Here is a 21,121-nt window from a genome sequence, read left to right on the forward strand (position 1 = left end):
AAGGTGGATTGGGGCGGAGTCCGCAGTGATGCGGGTGCTAAACTGGTCCGTTGTGGTTAAAGAGGGAGCTAAGCCAAAAGGCGAAGCCCTCGATTTACCAGTCAATTTACGTTCCAACCCTCACCTATGGTCATGAGCTCTGAGTAATGACTGAAAGAACGTGATCATGATTAAAAGCAGCCAAAATAAGTTTCCTCTGCAGTGTTAGAAGCTAGGACATCCGAGAGGGACTCAGAGTTGAGCTAGTACCAGGTCTGCCAGACAGGCTATGTCATCTCTAATTAATTTAGTTCAGATCAAATTTTGTATTGGGGCATATTAATTAGGTGTAATTAATTAGGTTTACAATCATAATAAAGACTGTACAAAATTACTGCATTAATGCACATCAGCATACCTGTCAACCTTGGGAAAATATCTTGAATACCACAACATTCACTTGATGAAGTTCACACGTTTTTGACCCCCCCGCCACTACCGCCACCATTTTACATATTCAATTATTATGTAGTATTGATATATTAGTGCTGGTGCATCACTACGTAAAAGTGTTTGGCTTTTGCTTCCAAATTGATGAATGTGAGGACACATTTAGTCATTAGTCTGATAAAGAATTGAGGATTATTTCAACAAGAAGGGAGCGGGATGGTGAGGATAAACAGCAAAACAGCAGAACCTCCACTCTTGTCTGCAAGAAGGGGTCCAAATGTGACAAATTCCTGGTTAAGGTTAGGGTCAAGGTGTGAAATGAAGTTAGGTTTAGGTTTCTGTACTGGGCATCCATTGGTTAACCCATTGGCTTGGGTTAGGTTGTCCACATGAATGGAAGTCAGTGGAATGTCTGACAATTATAGCTTTGCAAACCTGTGTGTGTGTGTGTGTGTGTGTGTGTGTGTGTGTGTGTGTGTGTGTGTGTGTGTGTTTTGGTTTGTGTGTGTGTGTTACCAATTGGAGACCTTTTCTAGACACTAATTTTAACTGGGCCCTTAGTCCTCATGGGGGGCCAAAGACTAAACCTAATGTGGCAAAACATAATTTATGAGCTTCTTAGCTTCAAGTTAAGATATGAATTGAATGTAGGTTAGGTTAAGGTAAGGGTCAGACATCATTTGGGTCAGACATCATCTAAGCTACCACCTTATCACGGTGGAGGAGTTTGCATGTCCCAGTGATCCTGTGAGCTAAGTTGTTGGGGGCTTTATGCCCTGGTAGGGTCACCCAAGACAAACATGTCCTCGGGAAGGGACCAGACAAAGAGTAGCTCAAAAGACCCTAAATACAACTTCAATCTAAGTTTTCAGACACAGGTCACTGGGGCCCCCCTCTGGAGCCAAGCCTGGGGGCGGGCTCAGCAGCAAGCACTTGGTGGCTGGGCCTACACGCATGGGGCCCAGCCTAAAGAGGCAACGTGGGTCCCTCCTCCAATGGACTCACTACTGATGGAAGGGGCTAAAGGGGATCGGGTGCTCTGTGAGATGGGTGGCAGCTGAGAGCAGAAACTTTGGCGGTCCAATCCTCAGCTGCAGAAGCAGGCTCTGGGTACCTGGAAAGTCACCGCCTTCGGGTGGGGGGGGGGGTGTCCTGACTGTGGTTAGCGCCTATGCACCAAATAGCAGTTCAGAGTATGCCTCCCTTTTTGGATTTGTAACCCACATGCCCTGCCAGAGGGTGGTGCACCCACTCAGTACCTCACTGTAAAGACAACTTAGTGCTTTTCTGGTGGCTTATGCTCTCTTTTTTTCATCTGAGACATTGTCCTAAGAGCGTGCATTGAGCAAGCTGGATATCCCCCGGGGGTGAAAAATGCTACAAAACTCATAAATCAATGGTTAATCTTCAAGTATCTGTATGTGACCTACTGAACAAAGGAGCAGCTTTTAACTTGGACATGGGAGGAGTTCGGCGAGGTCATGGAGAACAACGTCTGGATGGCTTTGAAGAGATTCTGGACCATTATCTGCTATCTTAGGAGGGGAAAGCGGTGCACTGTCAGCACCTTGTATGGTGCAGGCAGCGTGCTGCTGACTTTGACTTGAGATGTTGTGGAGCAGTGGAGGGAATCCTTGGAAGACTGACGTGGGATTGAGGAGGTCTTCCAATGTGGAAGCAGTGCCTAGGGACTCTATCATGGTCTCCTATCTCTGAGGCTGAGTTTGCCGAGGTGGTAAAAAAGTTCCTCAGTTGCATGGCCCCGGGGAATGGATGAGATCCGCCAAGAGTTCTTCAAGGCCCTGGATGCTGTCTTAGTTGACACAACTCTGCCACATCACCTGGGCATCAGGGTTAGGTTAGGTCTATTTGGGGGTTCTGGAAAGGAGGGTGCATCAGATAGTCAAACCTCGGATTCAGGAAGAGCAGTGTGGTTTTTGTCCTGGTCGTGGAACTGCGGACCAGCTCTAAACTCTCAACAGGGTCCTTGAGGGTGCATGGGAGTCTGCCCAACCAGTCTACGTGTGTTCTGTAGACTTGGGGAAGGCATTTGACCGTGTCCATCAGGGATACCTGTGGAGAGTGCTCTGGGAGTATGGGGTATCAGACCACCTGATTCTGGCTGTTCAATCCCTGTATGACCGGTGCCAGAGCTTGATCATTATTGGCAGCAGTAAGTTGGACTCGTTTCCAGCAAAGGTTGGACTCCACCAGGGCTGCCCTTTGTCACTGATTCTGTACTTAACTTTTATAGATGGAATCTCTTGGTGTAGCCAGGGTGTTGAGGAGTTCTGTTTTGGTAGCTCCAGAATTTGGTCTCTGCTTTTTGCAGACGATGTGATCCTGCTGGCTTCATCAAGCCGTGACCCCCAGCTCTCTCTAAGGTTTCGCAGCTGAATGTGAAGCGGCCAGGATGAGAATCAGCACCTCCAAGGCCCAGAAAAGGGTCAGGGTCAGGGATAAGACCCTGCCACTAGTGGAGGAGTTCAAGTACCATGGGGTCTTGTTCACAAGTGAGGGAAAGATGGATCATGAGATTGACAAGTTGGTTGATGTGGCGTCTACAGCATTACAGTACTCTGCATCAGTTAGTCATGGTGAAGAGGGAGCTTAGCCCAGGACACAGTAGAGAGACTGCGTCTCTCAGCTGGCCTGGGAACACCTCTGAATCCCCTGTGAAAAGCTGGATGAAGTAGTCAAGGAGAGGGAAATCTGGGTCTCTCTGCTTAGGCTGCTGCCACCATAACCCGACCCCAGATAAACGGAAGAAAATGGATGGATGGATGGATGGATGGATCATTTGGTTAGGGTAAGGATTAGGCTGTCCACATAAATAGAAGTCAATGAAATCTCCAAAAAGAAAAGCTGTTTCTTTGTGTGTGTGTGTGTGTGTGTGTGTGTGTGTGTGTAAGGGAAGGTAGTGGATTTGTATGATGTGTGTGGATGTGGATGTGTGCGTGTACCTTGGTCCCACTGTAGAAGTCTTCTTGGATGGTGGCATTCATGAAAGACTGCTGCAGTTGCACGTTGGTGTCGATTCCGCCTGGCAACACCAGTTTCCCAGAGGCATCAATCACCTTAGCCCCACCTGGTATCATCAGTTCTTTCCCAACCTGTTGCAAAGAACACAAATATGGTCATAGCTCTATATATCTCCTATTACTTGTCCTCAAGTTTAAAAAAAAAAAATGCATTTCCTTACAAGGCGGCACGGTGGTGCAGTGGTTAGCACTGACACCTCACAGCAAGAAGGTTCCGGGTTTGAGTCCCAGTTCGGGCACTGGATCTTTCTGTGTGCAGTTTGCATGTACTGCCCGTGCCTGCATAGGTTCTCTCCGGGTACTCCAGCTTCTTCCCGCCATCCAAAGACATGCAATTGGGGACTAGGCTAAATGGATACTCTAAATTGACTGTAGATATGAATGTGAGAGTGAATGGTTGTTCGTCTCTGGATGTTGGCCCTGCGATGGACTGGCAACCTGTCGAGGGTGTACCCCACCTCTTGCCCGTAGCCGCAAGGACAAGCTCCAGCCCCCCCTCCGGCAACCCTTCACAGGAATAAGCGGAAGAAAATCGATGGATGGATTGACATTTCCTTACACTGTATATGAATTAGTAGGGCCTTTTTCTTTTTAATTATCTTGTCTTTTCAATTTTAGTACCTAGACTTACAAACAAGTATGAGTGGGGTCAAAGCCCTTACAAGTTGAACCCTGGCACCCATTGGACATGATGCAAGTTAGACTACACAACCTGTCAAACATGACGCAAATCAGACCTTGTGCCGAATTTTGCAAAAACAGTCATCCAGGCACCAGAAAAACCTGAGTTTCATTCTATATTACCAGGACTCAGAAGGGTTTGGTTCAAAAGGTATATCACTTTGCCTGTAACTTTTGCACTTTTGGGATAGTCAAAGTTATTTGATCATTTTTTTATCTACAGTGCATCTACATTATCTGTACAAGTTGTTGTCAGAAACAGAGTGTAAAATGAGTTCGAAAAAGTAAGCTTTCCATTTTGTGCAATTTTGTGCCTTAACATCATTTATTGACGGATTGGCACCAACTTCATTATCAGCATTTTGTACAAGTTTGATATTAATTCGACCAACTCATGCAGAGATACACAGCGCTTGACTAAAACATTGTTTTGTCTCCAGTGTTTCAATTTTTTTTGTCATATCAAAACTCTCTTTATACATTTTCATCTACATTATGTGCGACAATTTTTTTCCAAATAGGCCGAGAGTGTAAGAGGAGCTCAAAATGTATGTTTTTCATGTTGCGCAATTTTGTGCCTCAGCTCTTTCTATTTGCATGAAATTTGGTACGGAGTTTCAAGGTGTGAGGATTCAAATTTGTGCACAGTTTCATGTTAATAGTAAAAACACTTGCTCATATACAGGGCACTTCCTTTTTCTACTGCAACATTTATTTATTCAAATTGGCACTTATTTGTATAGAGGATTATTAAAAATGAATTTTGAAAATACTGTGGAACCGTGGATCAGCTCTTCACCCTCACAAGGGCACTGGAGGGGGCATGGGAGTTTGCCCAACCAGTCCACATGTGTTTCGTGGATCTGGAGAAGGCTTACGACCATGTTCCCAGGAGCACCCTGTGGGGGGTCCTCCGGGAGTATGGGGTGGATGGCCTTTACAAAGGGCCATTCGGTCATTCTACCGGAAGAGCGAGAGTCTGGTCCGCGTTGCCAGCAGTAAGTTGTACTTGTTCCCAGTGAGGGTTGGACTCCGCCAAGGCTGCCCTTTGTCACCGGTTCTGTTCGTAACCTTCATGGACAGAATTTCTAGGTGCAGCCGGGTGGTGGAGGGGGTCGAGTTCGGTGGCGGGAGGGTGTCGTCTCTGCTGTTTGCGGATGACGTGGTCCACTTAGCGCCATCGGGCCATGACCTCCAGCTCTTGCTGGGACAGTTTGCAGCCAAAAGTGAAGCGGCTGGGATGAGAATCAGCACCTCCAAGTCTGACGCCATGGTCCTCAGCCGGAAAAGGGTGGTTTGCCCACTCCAGGACGGGGGGGAGGTCCTGCCTCAGGAGGAGGAGTTCAAGTATCTCGGGGTCTTGTTCACGAGTGAGGGTAGGATGGAGCAGGAGATTGACAGGCGGATTGGGGTGGCGTCCGCAGTGATGCGGGTGCTTAACCAGTCTGTTGTGGTGAAGAGGGAGCTAAGCCAGAAGGCGAGGCTCTCAATTTACCGGTCAATCTACGTTCCAACCCTCACCTAAGGTCATGAGCTTTGGGTTATGACCGAAAGAACGAGATCGCGAATACAAGTGGCCGAAATGAGTTTCCTCTGCAGGGTGGCTGGGCTCTCCCTTAGAGATAGGGTGAGAAGCTCAGTCATTCGGGAGGGGCTCAGAGTAGAGCCGCTGCTCCTCCATGTCGAGAGGAGTCAGTTGAGGTGGTTCGGGCATCTGGTGAGGATGCCTCCTGGACGCCTACCTCTGGAGGTTTTCCAGGCATGTCCAACCGAGAGGAGGCCTCTAGGCCGACCCAGGACACGCTGGAGGGATTCCCCCAGAAGAGCTGGTGGAAGTGGCTGGGGAGAGGACAGTCTGGGCTTCCTTGCTGAGGCTGCTGCCCCTGCGACCCTGACCCACCGGATAAAGTGGAAGATGACAACGACGAATTTTTAAAATATTAAATTTTCAATCTTCAAATGAGGCATTAAAAGTATACAAAAATGAATGGGATGTAATTTGAATTTAACACTAGGGGGCACCACTTGTCTTCTTGTTTTGATGACGTAAGCAAGGCATGTCAATAGTTTCAATCATTTAATTTTATGGAGTTCTTGGCAGCACGCAGTACAGAACAGTACGCAATGGACAGTAGTCCTCGTGGGTTCAAACCCCACTCCTGGTACCATGTAATGTTTCTTGTCTAAATAAAGAAACTTGGGTTCTTTCAATTCATTTATTCACAGGACTGGTAGCTGTACCTAGCTAGCTGTAGGTATCTGTAGTGTTAGTTAAAGAGTTATCAGTGCCATCTTGTGGTCATAATAAATAACTACAATGTATATAACATATCACAACAGTTAGCAATTACATGGTTACTCAAAGAAGAGATGGCGGGCTAGCAAAAAAGGGAATGGTTAAAAAATACAATCTTTGAAACACAAAGTTGCAGGTTTACTGGATCTTTGCAGAGATTAAAATTAGTCTCCAATGAAACTTGGTTGCTTCTGTGCGTAAAGTAGCAAAAGAAAAAAACTTTACTTGAAATATTGAGGTTATAAGGCAACAAAAGTCTAGACAGCTAACAAGAACAAAAACAGGCTCAAAAGAAAATCAAGACAAAGAAAAGACTACGTAAAGCAAGAAAAACAAGGACGAAACACCTGCCATAAAAGAAAAATCAAACTGACAACACGAACTACAGACTAGTATTATTGCGTCTTCTTGGGGCCAACTCGGGACAGAGGGCAGCGTCTCACACTCCAAGAGCCAATGGGAAAGCCTATCCTGACACCTGAGGGTTGTAGATCATCTTTCACTATCTGCATTTAATGTATATGTGTTTGGTTTGTTTGCAATAAAAGAAATTACAACAAAGTTAAGCGATAAAAAAGAACAACAGGAGTAGGAGGAGTGTAAGGGATGTCCTGCTGGGAACCATTACCATAAAAGTGACTGGTTTCTCATGGTACCAGTCTCTGGTTAGTGTCAAGCACTGGGGAGTGTTTGAAAAGCTGGACTCCTCACTGTGATTTGTAGGTGAGAGTGTCTTATTTAAGATGGATAGGAGGAGTTCAAAAAGTAAGTTTCATGATTTTGCAGGAAAAAGATTCTGGTTGTAAATGGGTGTGGCCTACATAAAGTGATTCAAGTCACCCACGGGAATGTGTTGATATAAGATTTTGAAATTTATTACACTCTATGCGGGAGTTAAGAAGATAAATTTGCCGAAAAATTGGAAACTTGCTAAATTATAGCCTACTATTGTTCCTTATCTTTTGAAAAGAACAAATGCACAAAATTAGGGAAAATTCTTAAGTAAATGAAACTGATAAACACTTAGCTGGCCATGCTGCACTTTAGCAGAATACATTTTTTTGCCATGAGTGGTCTTTTTCTTACAAAACAGATACAAAACATGTTTTCAGTTGCACAGCTGGGGACCTACTGGAGAATGGATGTGTGTAAATGAGAAGTATGTGCATATATAGTAAAGGATAAGAGTGTGTATACATTTCTTAGTATTAATGTGGTCTACCTGCTGAATGATGCCATTCTCAATGTAGACATCTGCTTCCTGGGTGAAGTCATCATTGACCACTTTTCCTCCCTTGATGAGAATACGCATGGAACCCATGTTGGTCGCCATATTCTTACTAGAGAAACAGAACATGGCGTTATTAAACATAAACAAGACACAGTGAGGGGAAGCAACGGAAGTTTCCTGCAGGGAATCATGCATGCATGAGTCACTCGGCAGCTTTGAGTGGCAGTCCAACTGGAAACCATAATTTTTTCAGCTCTGAATCCAATTGTAACAAGACTTTTCAATGCCTCTTGACACAAAAACACACATTTTTCTATGAAATTTTACCAAGTTTTTTGCGACTCACGAGGGCATGAAAAACTGAAATGTTCGATATGGTTTATAAGTATTTCTCTGCCAAAAAAAGACAGACAGGCAGCAAAAGCCTGGACACTAACCCTTCTCATAGCAGTCTGAGCAAATCTCAAGTCTCTGCCTACAATGAAAATTATAGAAAGGTCAAACACATCTTGACTGACATAGTAGTTCCTATGGAAATATAAAATCTTATATACAGGGTTGTGCCTATGTATATCTGTCTTTGTTACAATAATGATAATATATTAACCAATAAAAATTGATGTGAAGGATGTGTATTTTGGTTATCGGAAATAGAAGAAATAGTGGGAGATGAGTGTCTTTTACTGTGTTCCCCATTTACACCTGCCTGAAAGCAAATGGAATGGAGTTTCAAAGTCACAAAAAAAAACAACAAAAAAAACTTCCTGCTCAGATCCACTCCTATCCTGTAATAAAATAACTGAATTGGCCCAATACCAATCCATCCATCATTCCATTCATTTTGGATTATTGCCTACGGTCAATTTAGAGTATGCGATTAACCAATACCAATCCTTGAAATCAAATTAGGACATACCTAAAATTAACCTAATGGCAGCCACTTTTACTAAATCTTAACAACCATCAAAAACAGAAAAAATGAATGCGTAATGGTTTTAATGAGCGTTTTGGGGATCCTCACCCTTCCTTTTTTTACGGATAACAATACCTTTGTACTCACTACTATTTCAGCCCAGTTTATGGAGTTTGGATTATTCTCTTCAACCCAACAGGATCCCATTGTTTCATTTTCAAAAGTTTTAACCTTTTTATAATTACTCTATTAAGCCTTTGTTGTTTACGATTTTTGATTTGACTGTGATTTGTATAAAATGATTAGAATAATATATGGCTTAAAATTCCCAAAAATATTACTTAATTATCTACAATAAAATTTAAAAAAAAATACTGAGAAATATTAATCATTGTTAAAGTTTTTTTAAGTAGAAAAAAGAGGCGTACAACGCAAGTACATTTTATACTATTATGGTTGAACAAGGTATTTCAGTGATATACAATACTGTTTCTGAAGAGAAAAAGCTTGAAAAAGTCTAATAGAATCAACAAACATAGAGATTATTCGTACAAACATTCCTTTGTATGTGTTTGTGTATTCTGCATGGATGGTTGTATGCAATGTGTTTGATGACAGGACACAAAAGCCTCCCAGTCACACAGCATTAACTCAAATAGATGGAGGAGAATAGAGTGAGGAAGCAGAGGAGAGAGGAGGGGGCCACAGGGGAAGAAAGAGAACAGGGAACAACATAATGAGCAATGAAAAGCTTGAAATGTGTACCCAAGCCAGATAGAATTTGAATCTACCAAAAAACATGCATTTATACCTTGCAGAGTCATGGTCTTGCCACCTCTCCCTAAGAATGCTAAGAACATTTATCACCCTAAACAAAGAGGTGAGGGTCAAATACAGTTTTAAGGCCACTTATAATAATTATACAAGAGACATAACCTAAGCCTGTTATTTTGGGTCATTTCAGAGTATCAAGTTATGATCATCAAAGACTGGGGGGTCCGGGAAGCAGTGGAAAAAGAGACAAGATAACTTAAATGATGGTATGATGGTACTTTTAAACCTGGACCATACTGTCCTGTCTTTTTGGTTCTTAATGAGTAATGGAGACAAAGGTTCTTGTTATTAGTCTAATAATAAGCAAGCATTCCTTAATAGATCTCTATAGAGTTAGGATTCTATCTATCATGCTGCAGAAATCTCACTCTGAAATTTGACAATTGAATGACCTGTTATTTCTACACACACAAACAAGGCAGGGTAAAGGCAAAAAACAACAGTCATTTAATATTAAATTGGTATTGTGTATAAAATAGACAATAGAGAAAGCTTGTAGCCATAGGGATCCTTCCCATTCCGTTGCCAGACTTTTATGAGTCTGAGTCTGTCAGTGACTCAAACAACCATATTTAGTAAATAAACTTTACACAAACCAGTTTTCTGTAACAGCTGTTTTCACTGGATGGTTACAGTAATCTTACTAATACTGGGAAGTAAATTCAATCATTTTTAAAACTAATCAATTACTTCGAACCACCAATAGATAGGACTAGCAACAGGAATAGATATAGATTTATGAATAGATGGGAACTAGGGCCCAAAAGAAGGAAATTTCCTTCATTTAAAGTGATGTGGATAAACAAGGATAGCCTCTGATAAAGAGAAGTAGAAGGGGTTGGTTATTTATTTCATGAAATATGAAGTGATTGTGGTAAGTATCATGGCAGTGGTAGTGGGGGGCGGGAGTATTGAAAGCTTGGCATCCAGAATAACAGATTGGTTTCCTAGGAGATGGGAACTGGAGTGCTTTTAAAAGGCAATGCATTTGCATACACACTTGTATGGTAGTATGGGGAAACCTACTAAAACACCAAGACTGACTTGCAATCTGTCAACTGAAAATCCCAGTTGTATGAACTTTTTTCTCATCATAATATCATCAGGTCATGCGACTTTTGGAGCATTTTTTTTTCATGTTTAAAAAGATAAAGCATCAAATTACACTAAAGATTTTGCTCTGTTGTTTTACTGCCAGTCCAGCACAGGCCACCAACATGTAACAAATCAGACAAAGTGTCAGCTCGAGCAACTGGGTACTTCCTTAATTTTACCCTTCTCATGGAAAAATAGTCTGTCACTTCTCATCAAAAAGGCATGAAATCTTGATGTAGTAAGTAAAGCAACTAATCAACAGCAATAACACACTACAATCTGCTTCAGTCAAAGATAAAACACTACAGAATCCTGATGGAAAACTGATCAGTGTATTCTAAAATTTTTACTCCATCTATCTGTGAGTAGAATCTCACTGCATACAGAAGGCACAGCCTCAAAGGTTCTGCAGTAGTCTGCAAGATGACAGTAATCTGCATTTTATGGAAGAAAGCAGTGCAGGGTTTAATCCAATTAATATATATTCCCATATATACAAATTAATGCCCATGGAAGGTTTCCAACTCTTTTGCTTTCTTTCATTCTTTCTCTCAGGCTCTTAAATTTTTTTTGTAAAGTTGGCAATTGGAAACATTTCATGGGGTTAGAGTTGGGGTTAAGGCTACGGTTAGATTAAAACCTAACCCTTCATTTTGCAATTTTACTAAAGATTTTGAAACAATCACTATGGCATCCAGGTATTTGTAGCATGCATGTTTTCTTTTTTTGCACAATACTATAGAACACATTTTGTAAATGAGTGTGCACTCATTATGCTTTAAAAACACCATTGTCTCTGGAAAATAAAATCAGAGGACCAAAATGAAAACTGACTGAATTTCACAAACACATTATGCCTTCACCCACAAAGAAAACTGAAATGAATAACATGAAATGTATAAGTTAAGAGATTTGGTGGTGATGTCTGAATAAATCTCCTTTACTGCTCCTCTAATGTTGAAGCTGCTGCTGTCACCATTTTCCATTCAGTTTCCTCTAAACCCACACAGATGACTGACTGTGTGGGAGAATGGGAACACTGACTTAACACTGAGAACACTTTGTCTGTAAAAACCAAAAGGAAAATAATGTCAACTTACATAAACGATCACGGGAACAATTGCAACTTCATTGCCAGCAAATACATATACTCATTATGTTTTATGGCAATTCTCATATAATATGATAAATTTCAAATTACAACTATGCTGGACATCCCAATCTTGGCAAGATAATAATTAAGTACTGTATACCACCTGACTGAGTATCTTCTGCATCTCTCAAAGTGTAATTTCATGTTGATATTTCTGAATTGAAGATAATAATTACAAATCCTGAAAAAAGAAAATTGAGGGGTCGCATCTAAAATTATGTCATAACTGAGTATTCACACACACTCCCTCAAACTTAAGGACCACACTAGCATTTTCTGGATACTCAAACCTCTTCTATCGCTAATTTTACATCACAGAAATCATCTGGTGAAGAATGAGACCAATATGTTGGATTGAAAAATTGTGACTTGATTGCAGCACCTCCTCCATTTGATTGAACTGAGTTTGTACCCAAATCCTGAGTCACGCAGATCGAGATCTTTACAATGTATTGTGGCAGTGATGCTAATGAACAGTCTGTCAGCTTTGAGGGTTCCAGCATACCACTGAGACTCCAATGAACAACAGTTCTTCTTTTATGTGCACAGCACTGTTGGACAGTACAGTGTTGTCCAGTGGTGGTTCTACATTGAATTACTCCCCGGGCCAGATACGCTCCGAGGCCCCCCCCCCCCCCCCAAAAAAAAACACAAAATTTAAATTTTGCATACTTTTTTTTATAACAATATAACAAAGACTATATATATATATATATATATATATATATATGTGTGTGTGTGTGTGTGTGTGTGTGTGTGTGTGTATACAGTATATATATATATATATATATATATATATATATATATATATATATATATATATATATATATATATATACAGAGCATCTGCGTTTGTGTGCTGTGCGCCTTCCCTGTGCACCACGGTTAAGTCAAAGGATTGCAGCTCTTCCAGCCAGCGGGCCACCTGGCCCTCCGGCTCCTTGAATGACATCAGCCACTGGAGGGCAGCATGATCGGATCTCACAACGAAAGGTGCTCCACACAGGTAAAATTTAAAGTGTCTGACAGCCATCACCACAGCCAGGAGCTCCCGCCGAGTTACGCAGTAGCGCTGCTCACTTTTGTTGAGGACCCGGCTGAAGTAGGCCACCACCTTCTCACCCTCCTGTCCTGCCTGTGACAGCACAGCTCCAACTCCCACATTACTGGCATCTGTGTCCAGGATGAAAGGCAGCGTAGGGTCAGGTGGAGAGAGGACAGGGGATTCAGTGAGAGCCTTGCAGAGGGTGTCAAATGCCTACTGACACTCTGGGCCCCAGCGGAACGCACAACCCTTCTGCAGCAACTGGAAGAGTGGTGCGGCAATCGATGAGAACCCCCGGACAAACCTTCTGTAATAGGAGGCCAGGCCCAGAAAACTCTTCAGTTGGGTCTGGTCTGCTGGAGTGGGCCAGTTTTTAATGGCACTGGTCTTCTCCACCAACGTGCCAATGCCCTCAGAACCCAGCTTGTGGCCTAGGAACTCCACCTCAGGAAGGAAGTGGCATTTGTCAGGGTGTAGCTTCAAGCCTGCAGCTGCTACCTTACCCAGCACCAGTCGAAGAGAGTCCAGGGCTTCTTCACATGATCCCCCGTGGACGAGGAGGTCGTCAAGGTAGACAAGGCACTGCTGGCGTGGGACCCCAGCCAGGACACTGTCCATCAACCGCTCGAAAGTGGCTGGAGCATTGCAAAGCCCAAAGCTGAGGACCTTGAATTGCCACAACCCTCTGTTGGTGCAGAACGCCGTCTTCGGCCTTGACTCTGGAGATAGTGGAACTTGCCAGTACCCGCTCCGGAGATCAAGGGTGGAGAACCACGAAGACCCCGCGACGAAGTCCAGATTCATCAATTCTCGGGAGGGGATAGGAGTCCTTTCTGGTCACCTTGTTTAGTGGTCTGTAATCCACGCAAAACCGCATACGTGGGTTGTTTTTCTTGGGCACCATTACGACCGCTGATGCCCACGGACTGTTAGAAGGCTCAATGACACCGGTGTTCAGCATTTCCTCCAGCTCCCTGTCCGCAGCCTTCTGGTGAGCCAAGGGAAGGCGCCGTGGTCGCACCTTGACGGGGTGTGCATCCCCAGTGTCAATATGGTGTTCAACCAGGTGAGTCAACCCCACCTCCGATTCATCTAGGGCAAAAATGTCTTTGAACCCGAGTAGTAATTCCCAGAGTCTGCCTTGTTGCTCCTGGGTTAACCCCTCACAGTTCTTGGCCCAAATACCTCTCACAGCAGCAACGCGCCCCCCTTCTTCCCCAGCCCCTGGTGACTCAGTCCGCAGTTGTGTAGTTGCATCGTTGACGGTGGCTATAGCCACAGCTGGCCTCGCCCGCACTGAGCCAGAAGTCAGTTGCATGCATTGCCCCCCCGGAAGGGTCAATGTGCCTTTCTTTAAGTCCAAGATGCAGCCCACTGCACGTAGGAAGTCCAGGCCGAGGATGCGCTCGTCCTGTACATCCGCGACCCAAGCAGCAAAAGGAACAGTATGGGCACCCACCCCAAATTGGAAAACACACCTCCCCGCCATTGGAGCTAAGTCGCCAGTTACTGTCCTCAGGTGAACAGCTGTTGCCTCCACAGAAGCCCCCATTGGAACCATGTCGGGCCGCACAAGTGTACCACAGTCACTGGTACATGACAAAAGTCGCCTACTTGAGTCCAGCCCACGGCAATGACCTGGTTCGGTGAAGCAGATGACTGTGCACAAGCTGTTGAGGTCTGGGCCCGCGTACTCGCACCTACATCGGCCCCTGGCCGTTTCCCTGCTGAGTGGTGAATCTGGGGCACTGCTGAAGCAAGTGTCCGGGCTGCCCGCACCCCCAGCAGCTCTGGACGCGTCGTCTGGGCCGTGTGTGAGAGGGCCCCATCTGCAAGGCAGCTGCTTGACCCGCTTCTTGCCGCCCGCCTGTGTCCAGACTGACCGCCAGGCACTGACACAGCTCTCACAACTGCCGACCCCTCAGTCTCACCAACATCACGGCTCAGCATCTCTCTCTCTACTGCCAGCTCAAGTGCTTCATTCATTGTGGTAGGGCGAGCAAGCAGCGTGTGAACTCTGAGCTCTTTGGGGCTGAGCGCCTGCAGGAACTGATCCCTTGCAAGCTCCCTCTGCACGCCCGGTGGCATGGTGTTGTAAGCTCGCTTACACATGTACTCAATGTCGTTGGCAAGGACAGGAAGGGGTTCATCAGGACGTCTGCGTCTGTTGTGGAATTCCAAGCGCAGCAATGCAGACTGTCCATATTGTCCAAAACGTCTTTGGAGCGCCCCTACCAGGGCGCTATAGTCACTCCTCTCCTCCTGTCCCAGCAGCAGCAAACACGAAGCAGCATCCTCAGTCAGGCACAAGGCAAGTTGGAGAGCCCTGTGTTTAGCATCCCACCCAGCAGCGTGAGCTAAGAGTTCAAACTGGGCGATGAAAACCTCACACGCTGTTTTGCCATTGAATTTCGGCGTCTTTACGTTCACCGCAGTCACCTGACACGCAGCGGCAGAACCGTTGCTGACGTGACGCGACACTACTGGCGCGCCCAAACTTGGAACCTGCCGGGAATTTGCAGTGTCTCTTCCCGCCAAACCAAGAGGAAAACCAGCCTCGGCAGCGAGCTGCAATGCGGTCTCGCCGCCGCACGTCTGCGTCCGCGTCCTTCTCTCTCTTGACTTTTACGTCCATACCTGAAACCATTGGCGACCGTCGTAGTTGCTTATCTCTCCCGGCGCCGGTTCGAACAGGACACTTCTGACACAAGTGTAACGTTGTCGTGTTGGAGAATGACAAGACGTTGTGCAGGTTGAACAGGTTTTATTACAGCTCCTCACCAGCTTTCATGCCACTCTTTTTCAAGGTCCCCAGACCAACGGCGCTTCCACTTAACATGTCCGTGAACTCTCAACAGAACAACAAATCCCATAAACCCCTGCGCGTCCACCCTCCCCATAAGACCGCGCAGCTTCTTAAAGGGACAATAACACAGAGGCACGAATAATAAACAGCCTTGAACACAATTCCTGAACGTTACAATATATATATATCGTCGTCCTCCGCTTCATCCGGTGGGTCCGGGTTGCGGGGGCAGCAGTCTCAGCATGGACGCCCAAACTGCCCTCTCCCCAGCCACTTCAACCAGCTCTTCCGGGAGGATCCCGAGGCGTTCCCAGGCCAGCCGAGAGATATAATCCCTCCACCGTGTCCTGGGTCGGCCTAGAGGCCTCCTCTCGGTTGGACATGCCTGGAAAACCTCCAGAGGGAGGCGTCCAGGAGGCATCCTCACCAGATACCCAAACCACCTCAACTGGCTCCTCTCAACATGGAGGAGCAGCGGCTCTACTCTGAGTCCCTCCTGAATGGGTGAGCTTCTCACTCTATCGCTAAGGGAGAGCCCAGCCACCCTGCAGAGGAAACTCATTTCGCAGCTTGTATTCGCGATCTTGTTCTTTTGGTCATTACCCAAAGCTCATGACCATAGGTGAGGGTTGGAACGTAGATTGACCGGTAAATCGAGAGCCTCGCCTTTTGCCTAAGCTCAATCTTCCCCACAACAGACTGGTTTAGCACCCGCAAGACTGCGGATGCTGCCCCAATCCACCTGTCAATCTCCCGCTCCATCTTACCCTCACTCGTGAACAAGACCCCAAGATACTTAAACTCCTCCACCTGAGGTAAGACCTCCCCCCCGACCCGGAGTGGGCAAACCACCTTTTTCCGGCTGAGGACCATGGCCTCAGACTTGGAGTTGGCTTGGCTGATTCTCATCCCAGCTGCTTCACATTCGGCTGCAAACTGTCCCATTATATATATATATATATATATATATATATATATATATATATATATATATATATATATATATATATATATATACACACACACACACACACACACACACATATATATATATATACAGTGTATATATATATATATATATATATATATATATATACACAGTATATATATATTTATTTATTTATATTTATATATATATAGTTCCTGTTGCGGTGACTGCAGTACCTGGTCAGACGGAGGAGGAGCCAGGTCCAGAGTCCCCCCACGGTACTCAGAACCTCCAAGCAACACAAGTCCCCCCTCCAAGCAGGAAATCGGAACATTGTCAGGTGAAGTGGCCTGCCGCCAACAGCAAGGAGTGGTCCAAGCTGGATGAGGATGTAGACAAGACCTTGGAAGCCATCTCGAGGGGCAATGCTGACCAGAAACTCCAAACCATGTGCTCCCTTATAATGAGTATGGGAGCTGAGCGTTTTGGAGTGGAACAAAAGCAAGGAGCAAGCAACCCAGCAAAGCTCAACCGGTGGGAAGTCAAGATAAGTCAGCTGAGACAAGAGCTGAAATCCTTGAGATACCAGTTCAAGGCAGCCAAAGAAGAGGAGAGACTTGCTCTATCGGAACTCACTAACATCATAAGGAAGAAGCTCATCACGTTGAGGAGGGCCGAGTGGCACCGAAGGAAGGGCAAAGAAAGGGCTCGGAAGCGAAGCGCCTTTATTGGTAACCCCTTTGCTTTCACCAAGAGGCTACTGGGCCAGAAGCGAAGTGGCCACCTGTCTTGCCCTGTAGAAGAGATCAACCACCATCTCAACACCACCTTCAGTGACACTTCAAGAGATCAAGAGCTTGGCCCTTGCAAGGCACTGGTGACACCTCCAGAACCAGTGTCCAATTCCAGTGAATTCAACAGTGCTGAGCCCACCCTGGCAGAGGTTAAAGAAGCTGTCAAAGCTGCAAGATGTAGTTCGGTACCCGGCCCCTGTGGCATTCCCTACAGGGTCCATAAGCAGTGTCCACGGATTCTCAAACGCCTGAGGAAGATCTTAAAGGTGGTCTGGCGGAGAGGGAAAGTTGCCGCCCAGTGGAGGCACGCCGAAGGCATCTGGATCCCGAAGGAAGAGAACTCTAGCAACATCGAGCAGTTTCGCATAATTTCACTGCTCAGCGTTGAAAGCAAGATTTTCTTTAAGATTGTGTCTCAACGACTAACAGAGTTCCTCCTGAAGAACGCCTACATAGACACCTCTGTCCAAAAGGGGGGAGTTCCGGGAGTGCCTGGGTGCTTGGAGCATACAGGAGTGGTGATGCAGCTGATCCGGGAGGCAAGGGAAAGCAAAGGAGACTTGGCAACCCTCTGGCTTGACTTAACCAACGCCTACGGCTCTATCCCACACAAGCTTGTCGAAACAAAACTGACGAGACATCACGTTCCTGAGAAGTTCTGCAACCTCATCATGGACTATTACAACGACTTCAGTGCAAGAGTCTCCTCAGGCCAAGTAACATCTGCCTGGCACCACCTGGAGAAGGGCATAATCACCGGCTGTACCATCTCGGTGTCACTCTTCTCCTTGGCCATGAATATGATTGTTAAGTCGGCGGAGGTAGAATGCAGAGGGCCCAAGTCAAGATCTGGGACCCGGCAGCCGCCCATAAGAGCCTTTATGGACGACTTAACAGTGATGACTACATCTGTGCCTGGGTGCAGGTGGCTCCTTCAGGGGCTTGAGCAGCTTATCTCATGGGCAAAGATGAGCTTCAAGCCAGCAAAGTCAAGGTCTCTGGTCCTGAAAAGTGGCCGATCAGTTCCACTTTACTTTGGGAGGGACCAAGATTCCAACAGTGACCGCAAAACCTGTCAAGAGCCTGGGTAAAATCTTTGACAGCTCCCTGAAGGATGCAGCAGCAGTTCAGCAGACCAAGAGTGACCTGTCTTCTTGGCTCACAGCCATCGACAAATCCGGTCTCCCAGGAAAGTTCAAGGCCTGGATGTACCAGCACGGAGTCCTGCCTAGAATACTCTGGCCCCTGTTAGTCTACGAGGTACCCATGACAACGGTAGAGGCACTAGAGAAGACCATCAGCCAATTTCTCAGGAGATGGCTGGGGCTCCCTCGGTCCTTAAGCAGCATCGCCCTGTATGGCCATTCCACCAAGCTGCACCTCCCGTTCAGTGGACTTACAGAGGAGTTCAAAGTCACCCGCTCCAGAGAGGTGATGATGTACAGAGACTCAGCAGATGTCAAGGTGACCTCAGCGGGAATTCTTGTCAAGACCGGGAGAAAGTGGCAGGCTCAAGAAGCCGTTAGCAGAGTGGAGGCAAGGCTGAGGCATAAAACCTTGGTTGGAACCGTGGCAATGGGGAGGGCAGGCCTTGGTAGCTTTCCCAAGCCACGTTACGACCACGCTCGTGGAAAGGAGAAGCGCCAACTGGTCCAAGAGGAGATACGTGCTGAGGTGGAGGAAGAACGCTGCAGCAAGATGGTCGGCATGTCCAAGCAAGGGGCATGGACTAGGTGGGAGTATGCAGAACCCTGCAAACTCAACTGGGCAGAGCTCTGGAGAGCTGAACCTCTGCGCACAAAGTTCCTCATTCAATCAGTCTACGACGTCCTCCCAAGCCCGGCCAACCTGCACATCTGGGGCCTGGCAGATACGCCTGAGTGCAAGTTGTGCCAGAGGAGGGGCACCATGGAGCACATTCTGAGCTGCTGCCCAAACGCGTTAGGAGAGGGGCGGTATCGCTGGCGCCACGACCAAGTTCTTAAATCCTTGGCGGATTCCATCTGCACAGCGATACAGAACAGCAAGACCCAGGTCGCCCTGAAGCAGTCAATTACTTTCGTTAGAGCGTGGCAGAACGCAAAACACCAGCCCAACTCCTCAGGAGGACTCCTCGCTACCGCTCGTGACTGGCAGCTCCAAGTTGACCTGGGAAGGCAACTCAAGTTCCCAGCTAACATAGCTACCACTTCACTCCGCCCAGATATGGTGTTAACATCGGAGTCCACCAAGCAAGTGGTCCTGCTAGAACTGACTGTCCCCTGGGAGGACTGGATTGATGAGGCCAATGAGCGCAAGAGGGCCAAATACTCTGAGCTCACCACAGAGTGCTGGAGCAATGGCTGGAGAGCCCGCTGCGAGCCAGTCGAAATCGGGTGCAGAGGTTTCGCAGGACATTCACTCCAGAGAGTGCTCAAACTCCTTGGAGTTAGAGTACTGCAGTTGAGGAGAGCCACCAAGAACATCCTCGAGGCCGCAGAAAAGGCCTCGCGGTGGCTGTGGATCCGTAGGGGGGATCCGTGGTGCGCTACTTGGACACAAGTCGCCCAGGTGAGGGTGTATGATTATTAAAGACCCGAAACACCCTGTGACCCCTGGTTAATCACTGATGACGTGTCCAAGTATCACCGTAAGGTGTATTCAAGTTATATATATATATATATATATATATATATATATATATATATATGCACTATATTGCCAAAAGTATTCACTCACCTGCCTTGACTCACATATGAGCTTTAGTGACATCCCATTCCTAATCAATATGACGTGGGTCCACCCTTTGCAGCTAGAAAAGCTTCAACTCTTCAGGGAAGGCTGTCCACAAGGTTTAGGAGTGTGTTTATGGGGATTTTTGAACACTCTTCCAGAAGCGCATTTGTGAGGTCATCCCAAAGGTGTTCTATCGGGTTGAGGTCAGGACTCTGTGCAGGCCAGTCAAGGTCATCCACACCAGACTCTGCCATCCATGTCTTTATGGACCTTGCTTTGTGCACTGGTGCACAGTCATGTTGGAAGAGGAAGGGGCCAGCTCCAAACTGTTCCCACAAAGTTGGGAGCATGGAATAGTCCACAATGTCTTGGTATGCTGAAGCATTCAGAGTTCCTTTCACTGGAACTAAGGGGCCAAGCCCAGCTCCTGAAAAACAACCCCACACCATAATCCCCCCTCCACCAAACTTTACGCTTGGCACAATGCAGTCAGACAAGTACTGTTCTCCTGGCAACCGCCAAACCCAGACTCTTCCATCAGATTGCCAGATGGAGAAGCATGATTCGTCACTCCAGAGAACGCGCCTCCACTGCTCTAGAGTCCAGTGGCGGCATGCTTTACACCACTGCACCCGACGCTTTGCATTGCACTTGGTGATGTATGGCTTGGATGCAGCTGCTCAACCATGGAAACCCATTCCATGAAGCTCTCTGCGCACTGTTGTTGAGCTAATCTGAAGGCCACATGAAGTTTGGAGGTCTGCAGTGATGGACTTTGCAGAAAGTTTGCGACCTCTTCGCACTATGCGCTTCAGCATCTGCTGACCCCGCTCTGTCAGTTTACGTGGCCTACCACTTCGTGGCTGAGTTGCTGTTGTTCCCAAACACTTCCATTTCCTTATAATACAGCTGACAGTTGACTGTGGAACATTTAGGAGCGAGGAAATTTCACGACTGGATTTGTTGCACAGGTGGCATCCTATCACAGTTCCACGCTGGAATTCACTGAGCTCCTGAAAGCGACCCATTCTTTCACAAATGTTTGTAAAGACGGTCTGCATGCCTTGGTGCTTCATTTTATACACCTGTGGCCATGGAAGTGATTGGAACACCTGATTCTGATCATTTGGATGAGTGGGCAAATACTTTTGGCAATATAG

General features: G+C 46.2%; 2 protein-coding genes across 2 annotated transcripts in view; one reads left to right on the forward strand and one right to left on the reverse strand.

Annotated features, from left to right (window-relative positions):
- Positions 1 to 21,121, reverse strand: part of LOC147242711 (dihydropyrimidinase-related protein 5-like) — a 54,931-nt gene that overhangs the window by 25,018 nt on the left and 8,792 nt on the right. The window contains exons 2-3 of the mRNA XM_086189068.1: positions 7,670 to 7,787; positions 3,393 to 3,542 (exon numbers count right to left, since the gene is read on the reverse strand). Of these exons, the coding sequence (XP_086045194.1) occupies positions 3,393 to 3,542; positions 7,670 to 7,780 (261 nt within the window). The 5' untranslated portion in view covers positions 7,781 to 7,787. The remainder of the gene's footprint in view (positions 1 to 3,392; positions 3,543 to 7,669; positions 7,788 to 21,121) is intronic.
- On the forward strand, positions 16,025 to 19,817 carry LOC147242712 (uncharacterized). Its single transcript, XM_086190515.1, is given in 3 exon segments — positions 16,025 to 16,028; positions 16,686 to 18,261; positions 18,263 to 19,817. Coding segments are annotated over 3 exon segments (3,135 nt in total).

The sequence above is a fragment of the Aulostomus chinensis genome, chromosome 20, assembly GCF_037954235.1.
Source record: "Aulostomus chinensis isolate RoL2024-O1b breed Wild chromosome 20, RoL_Achi_v1.0, whole genome shotgun sequence".
NCBI lineage: Eukaryota > Metazoa > Chordata > Actinopteri > Syngnathiformes > Aulostomidae > Aulostomus > Aulostomus chinensis.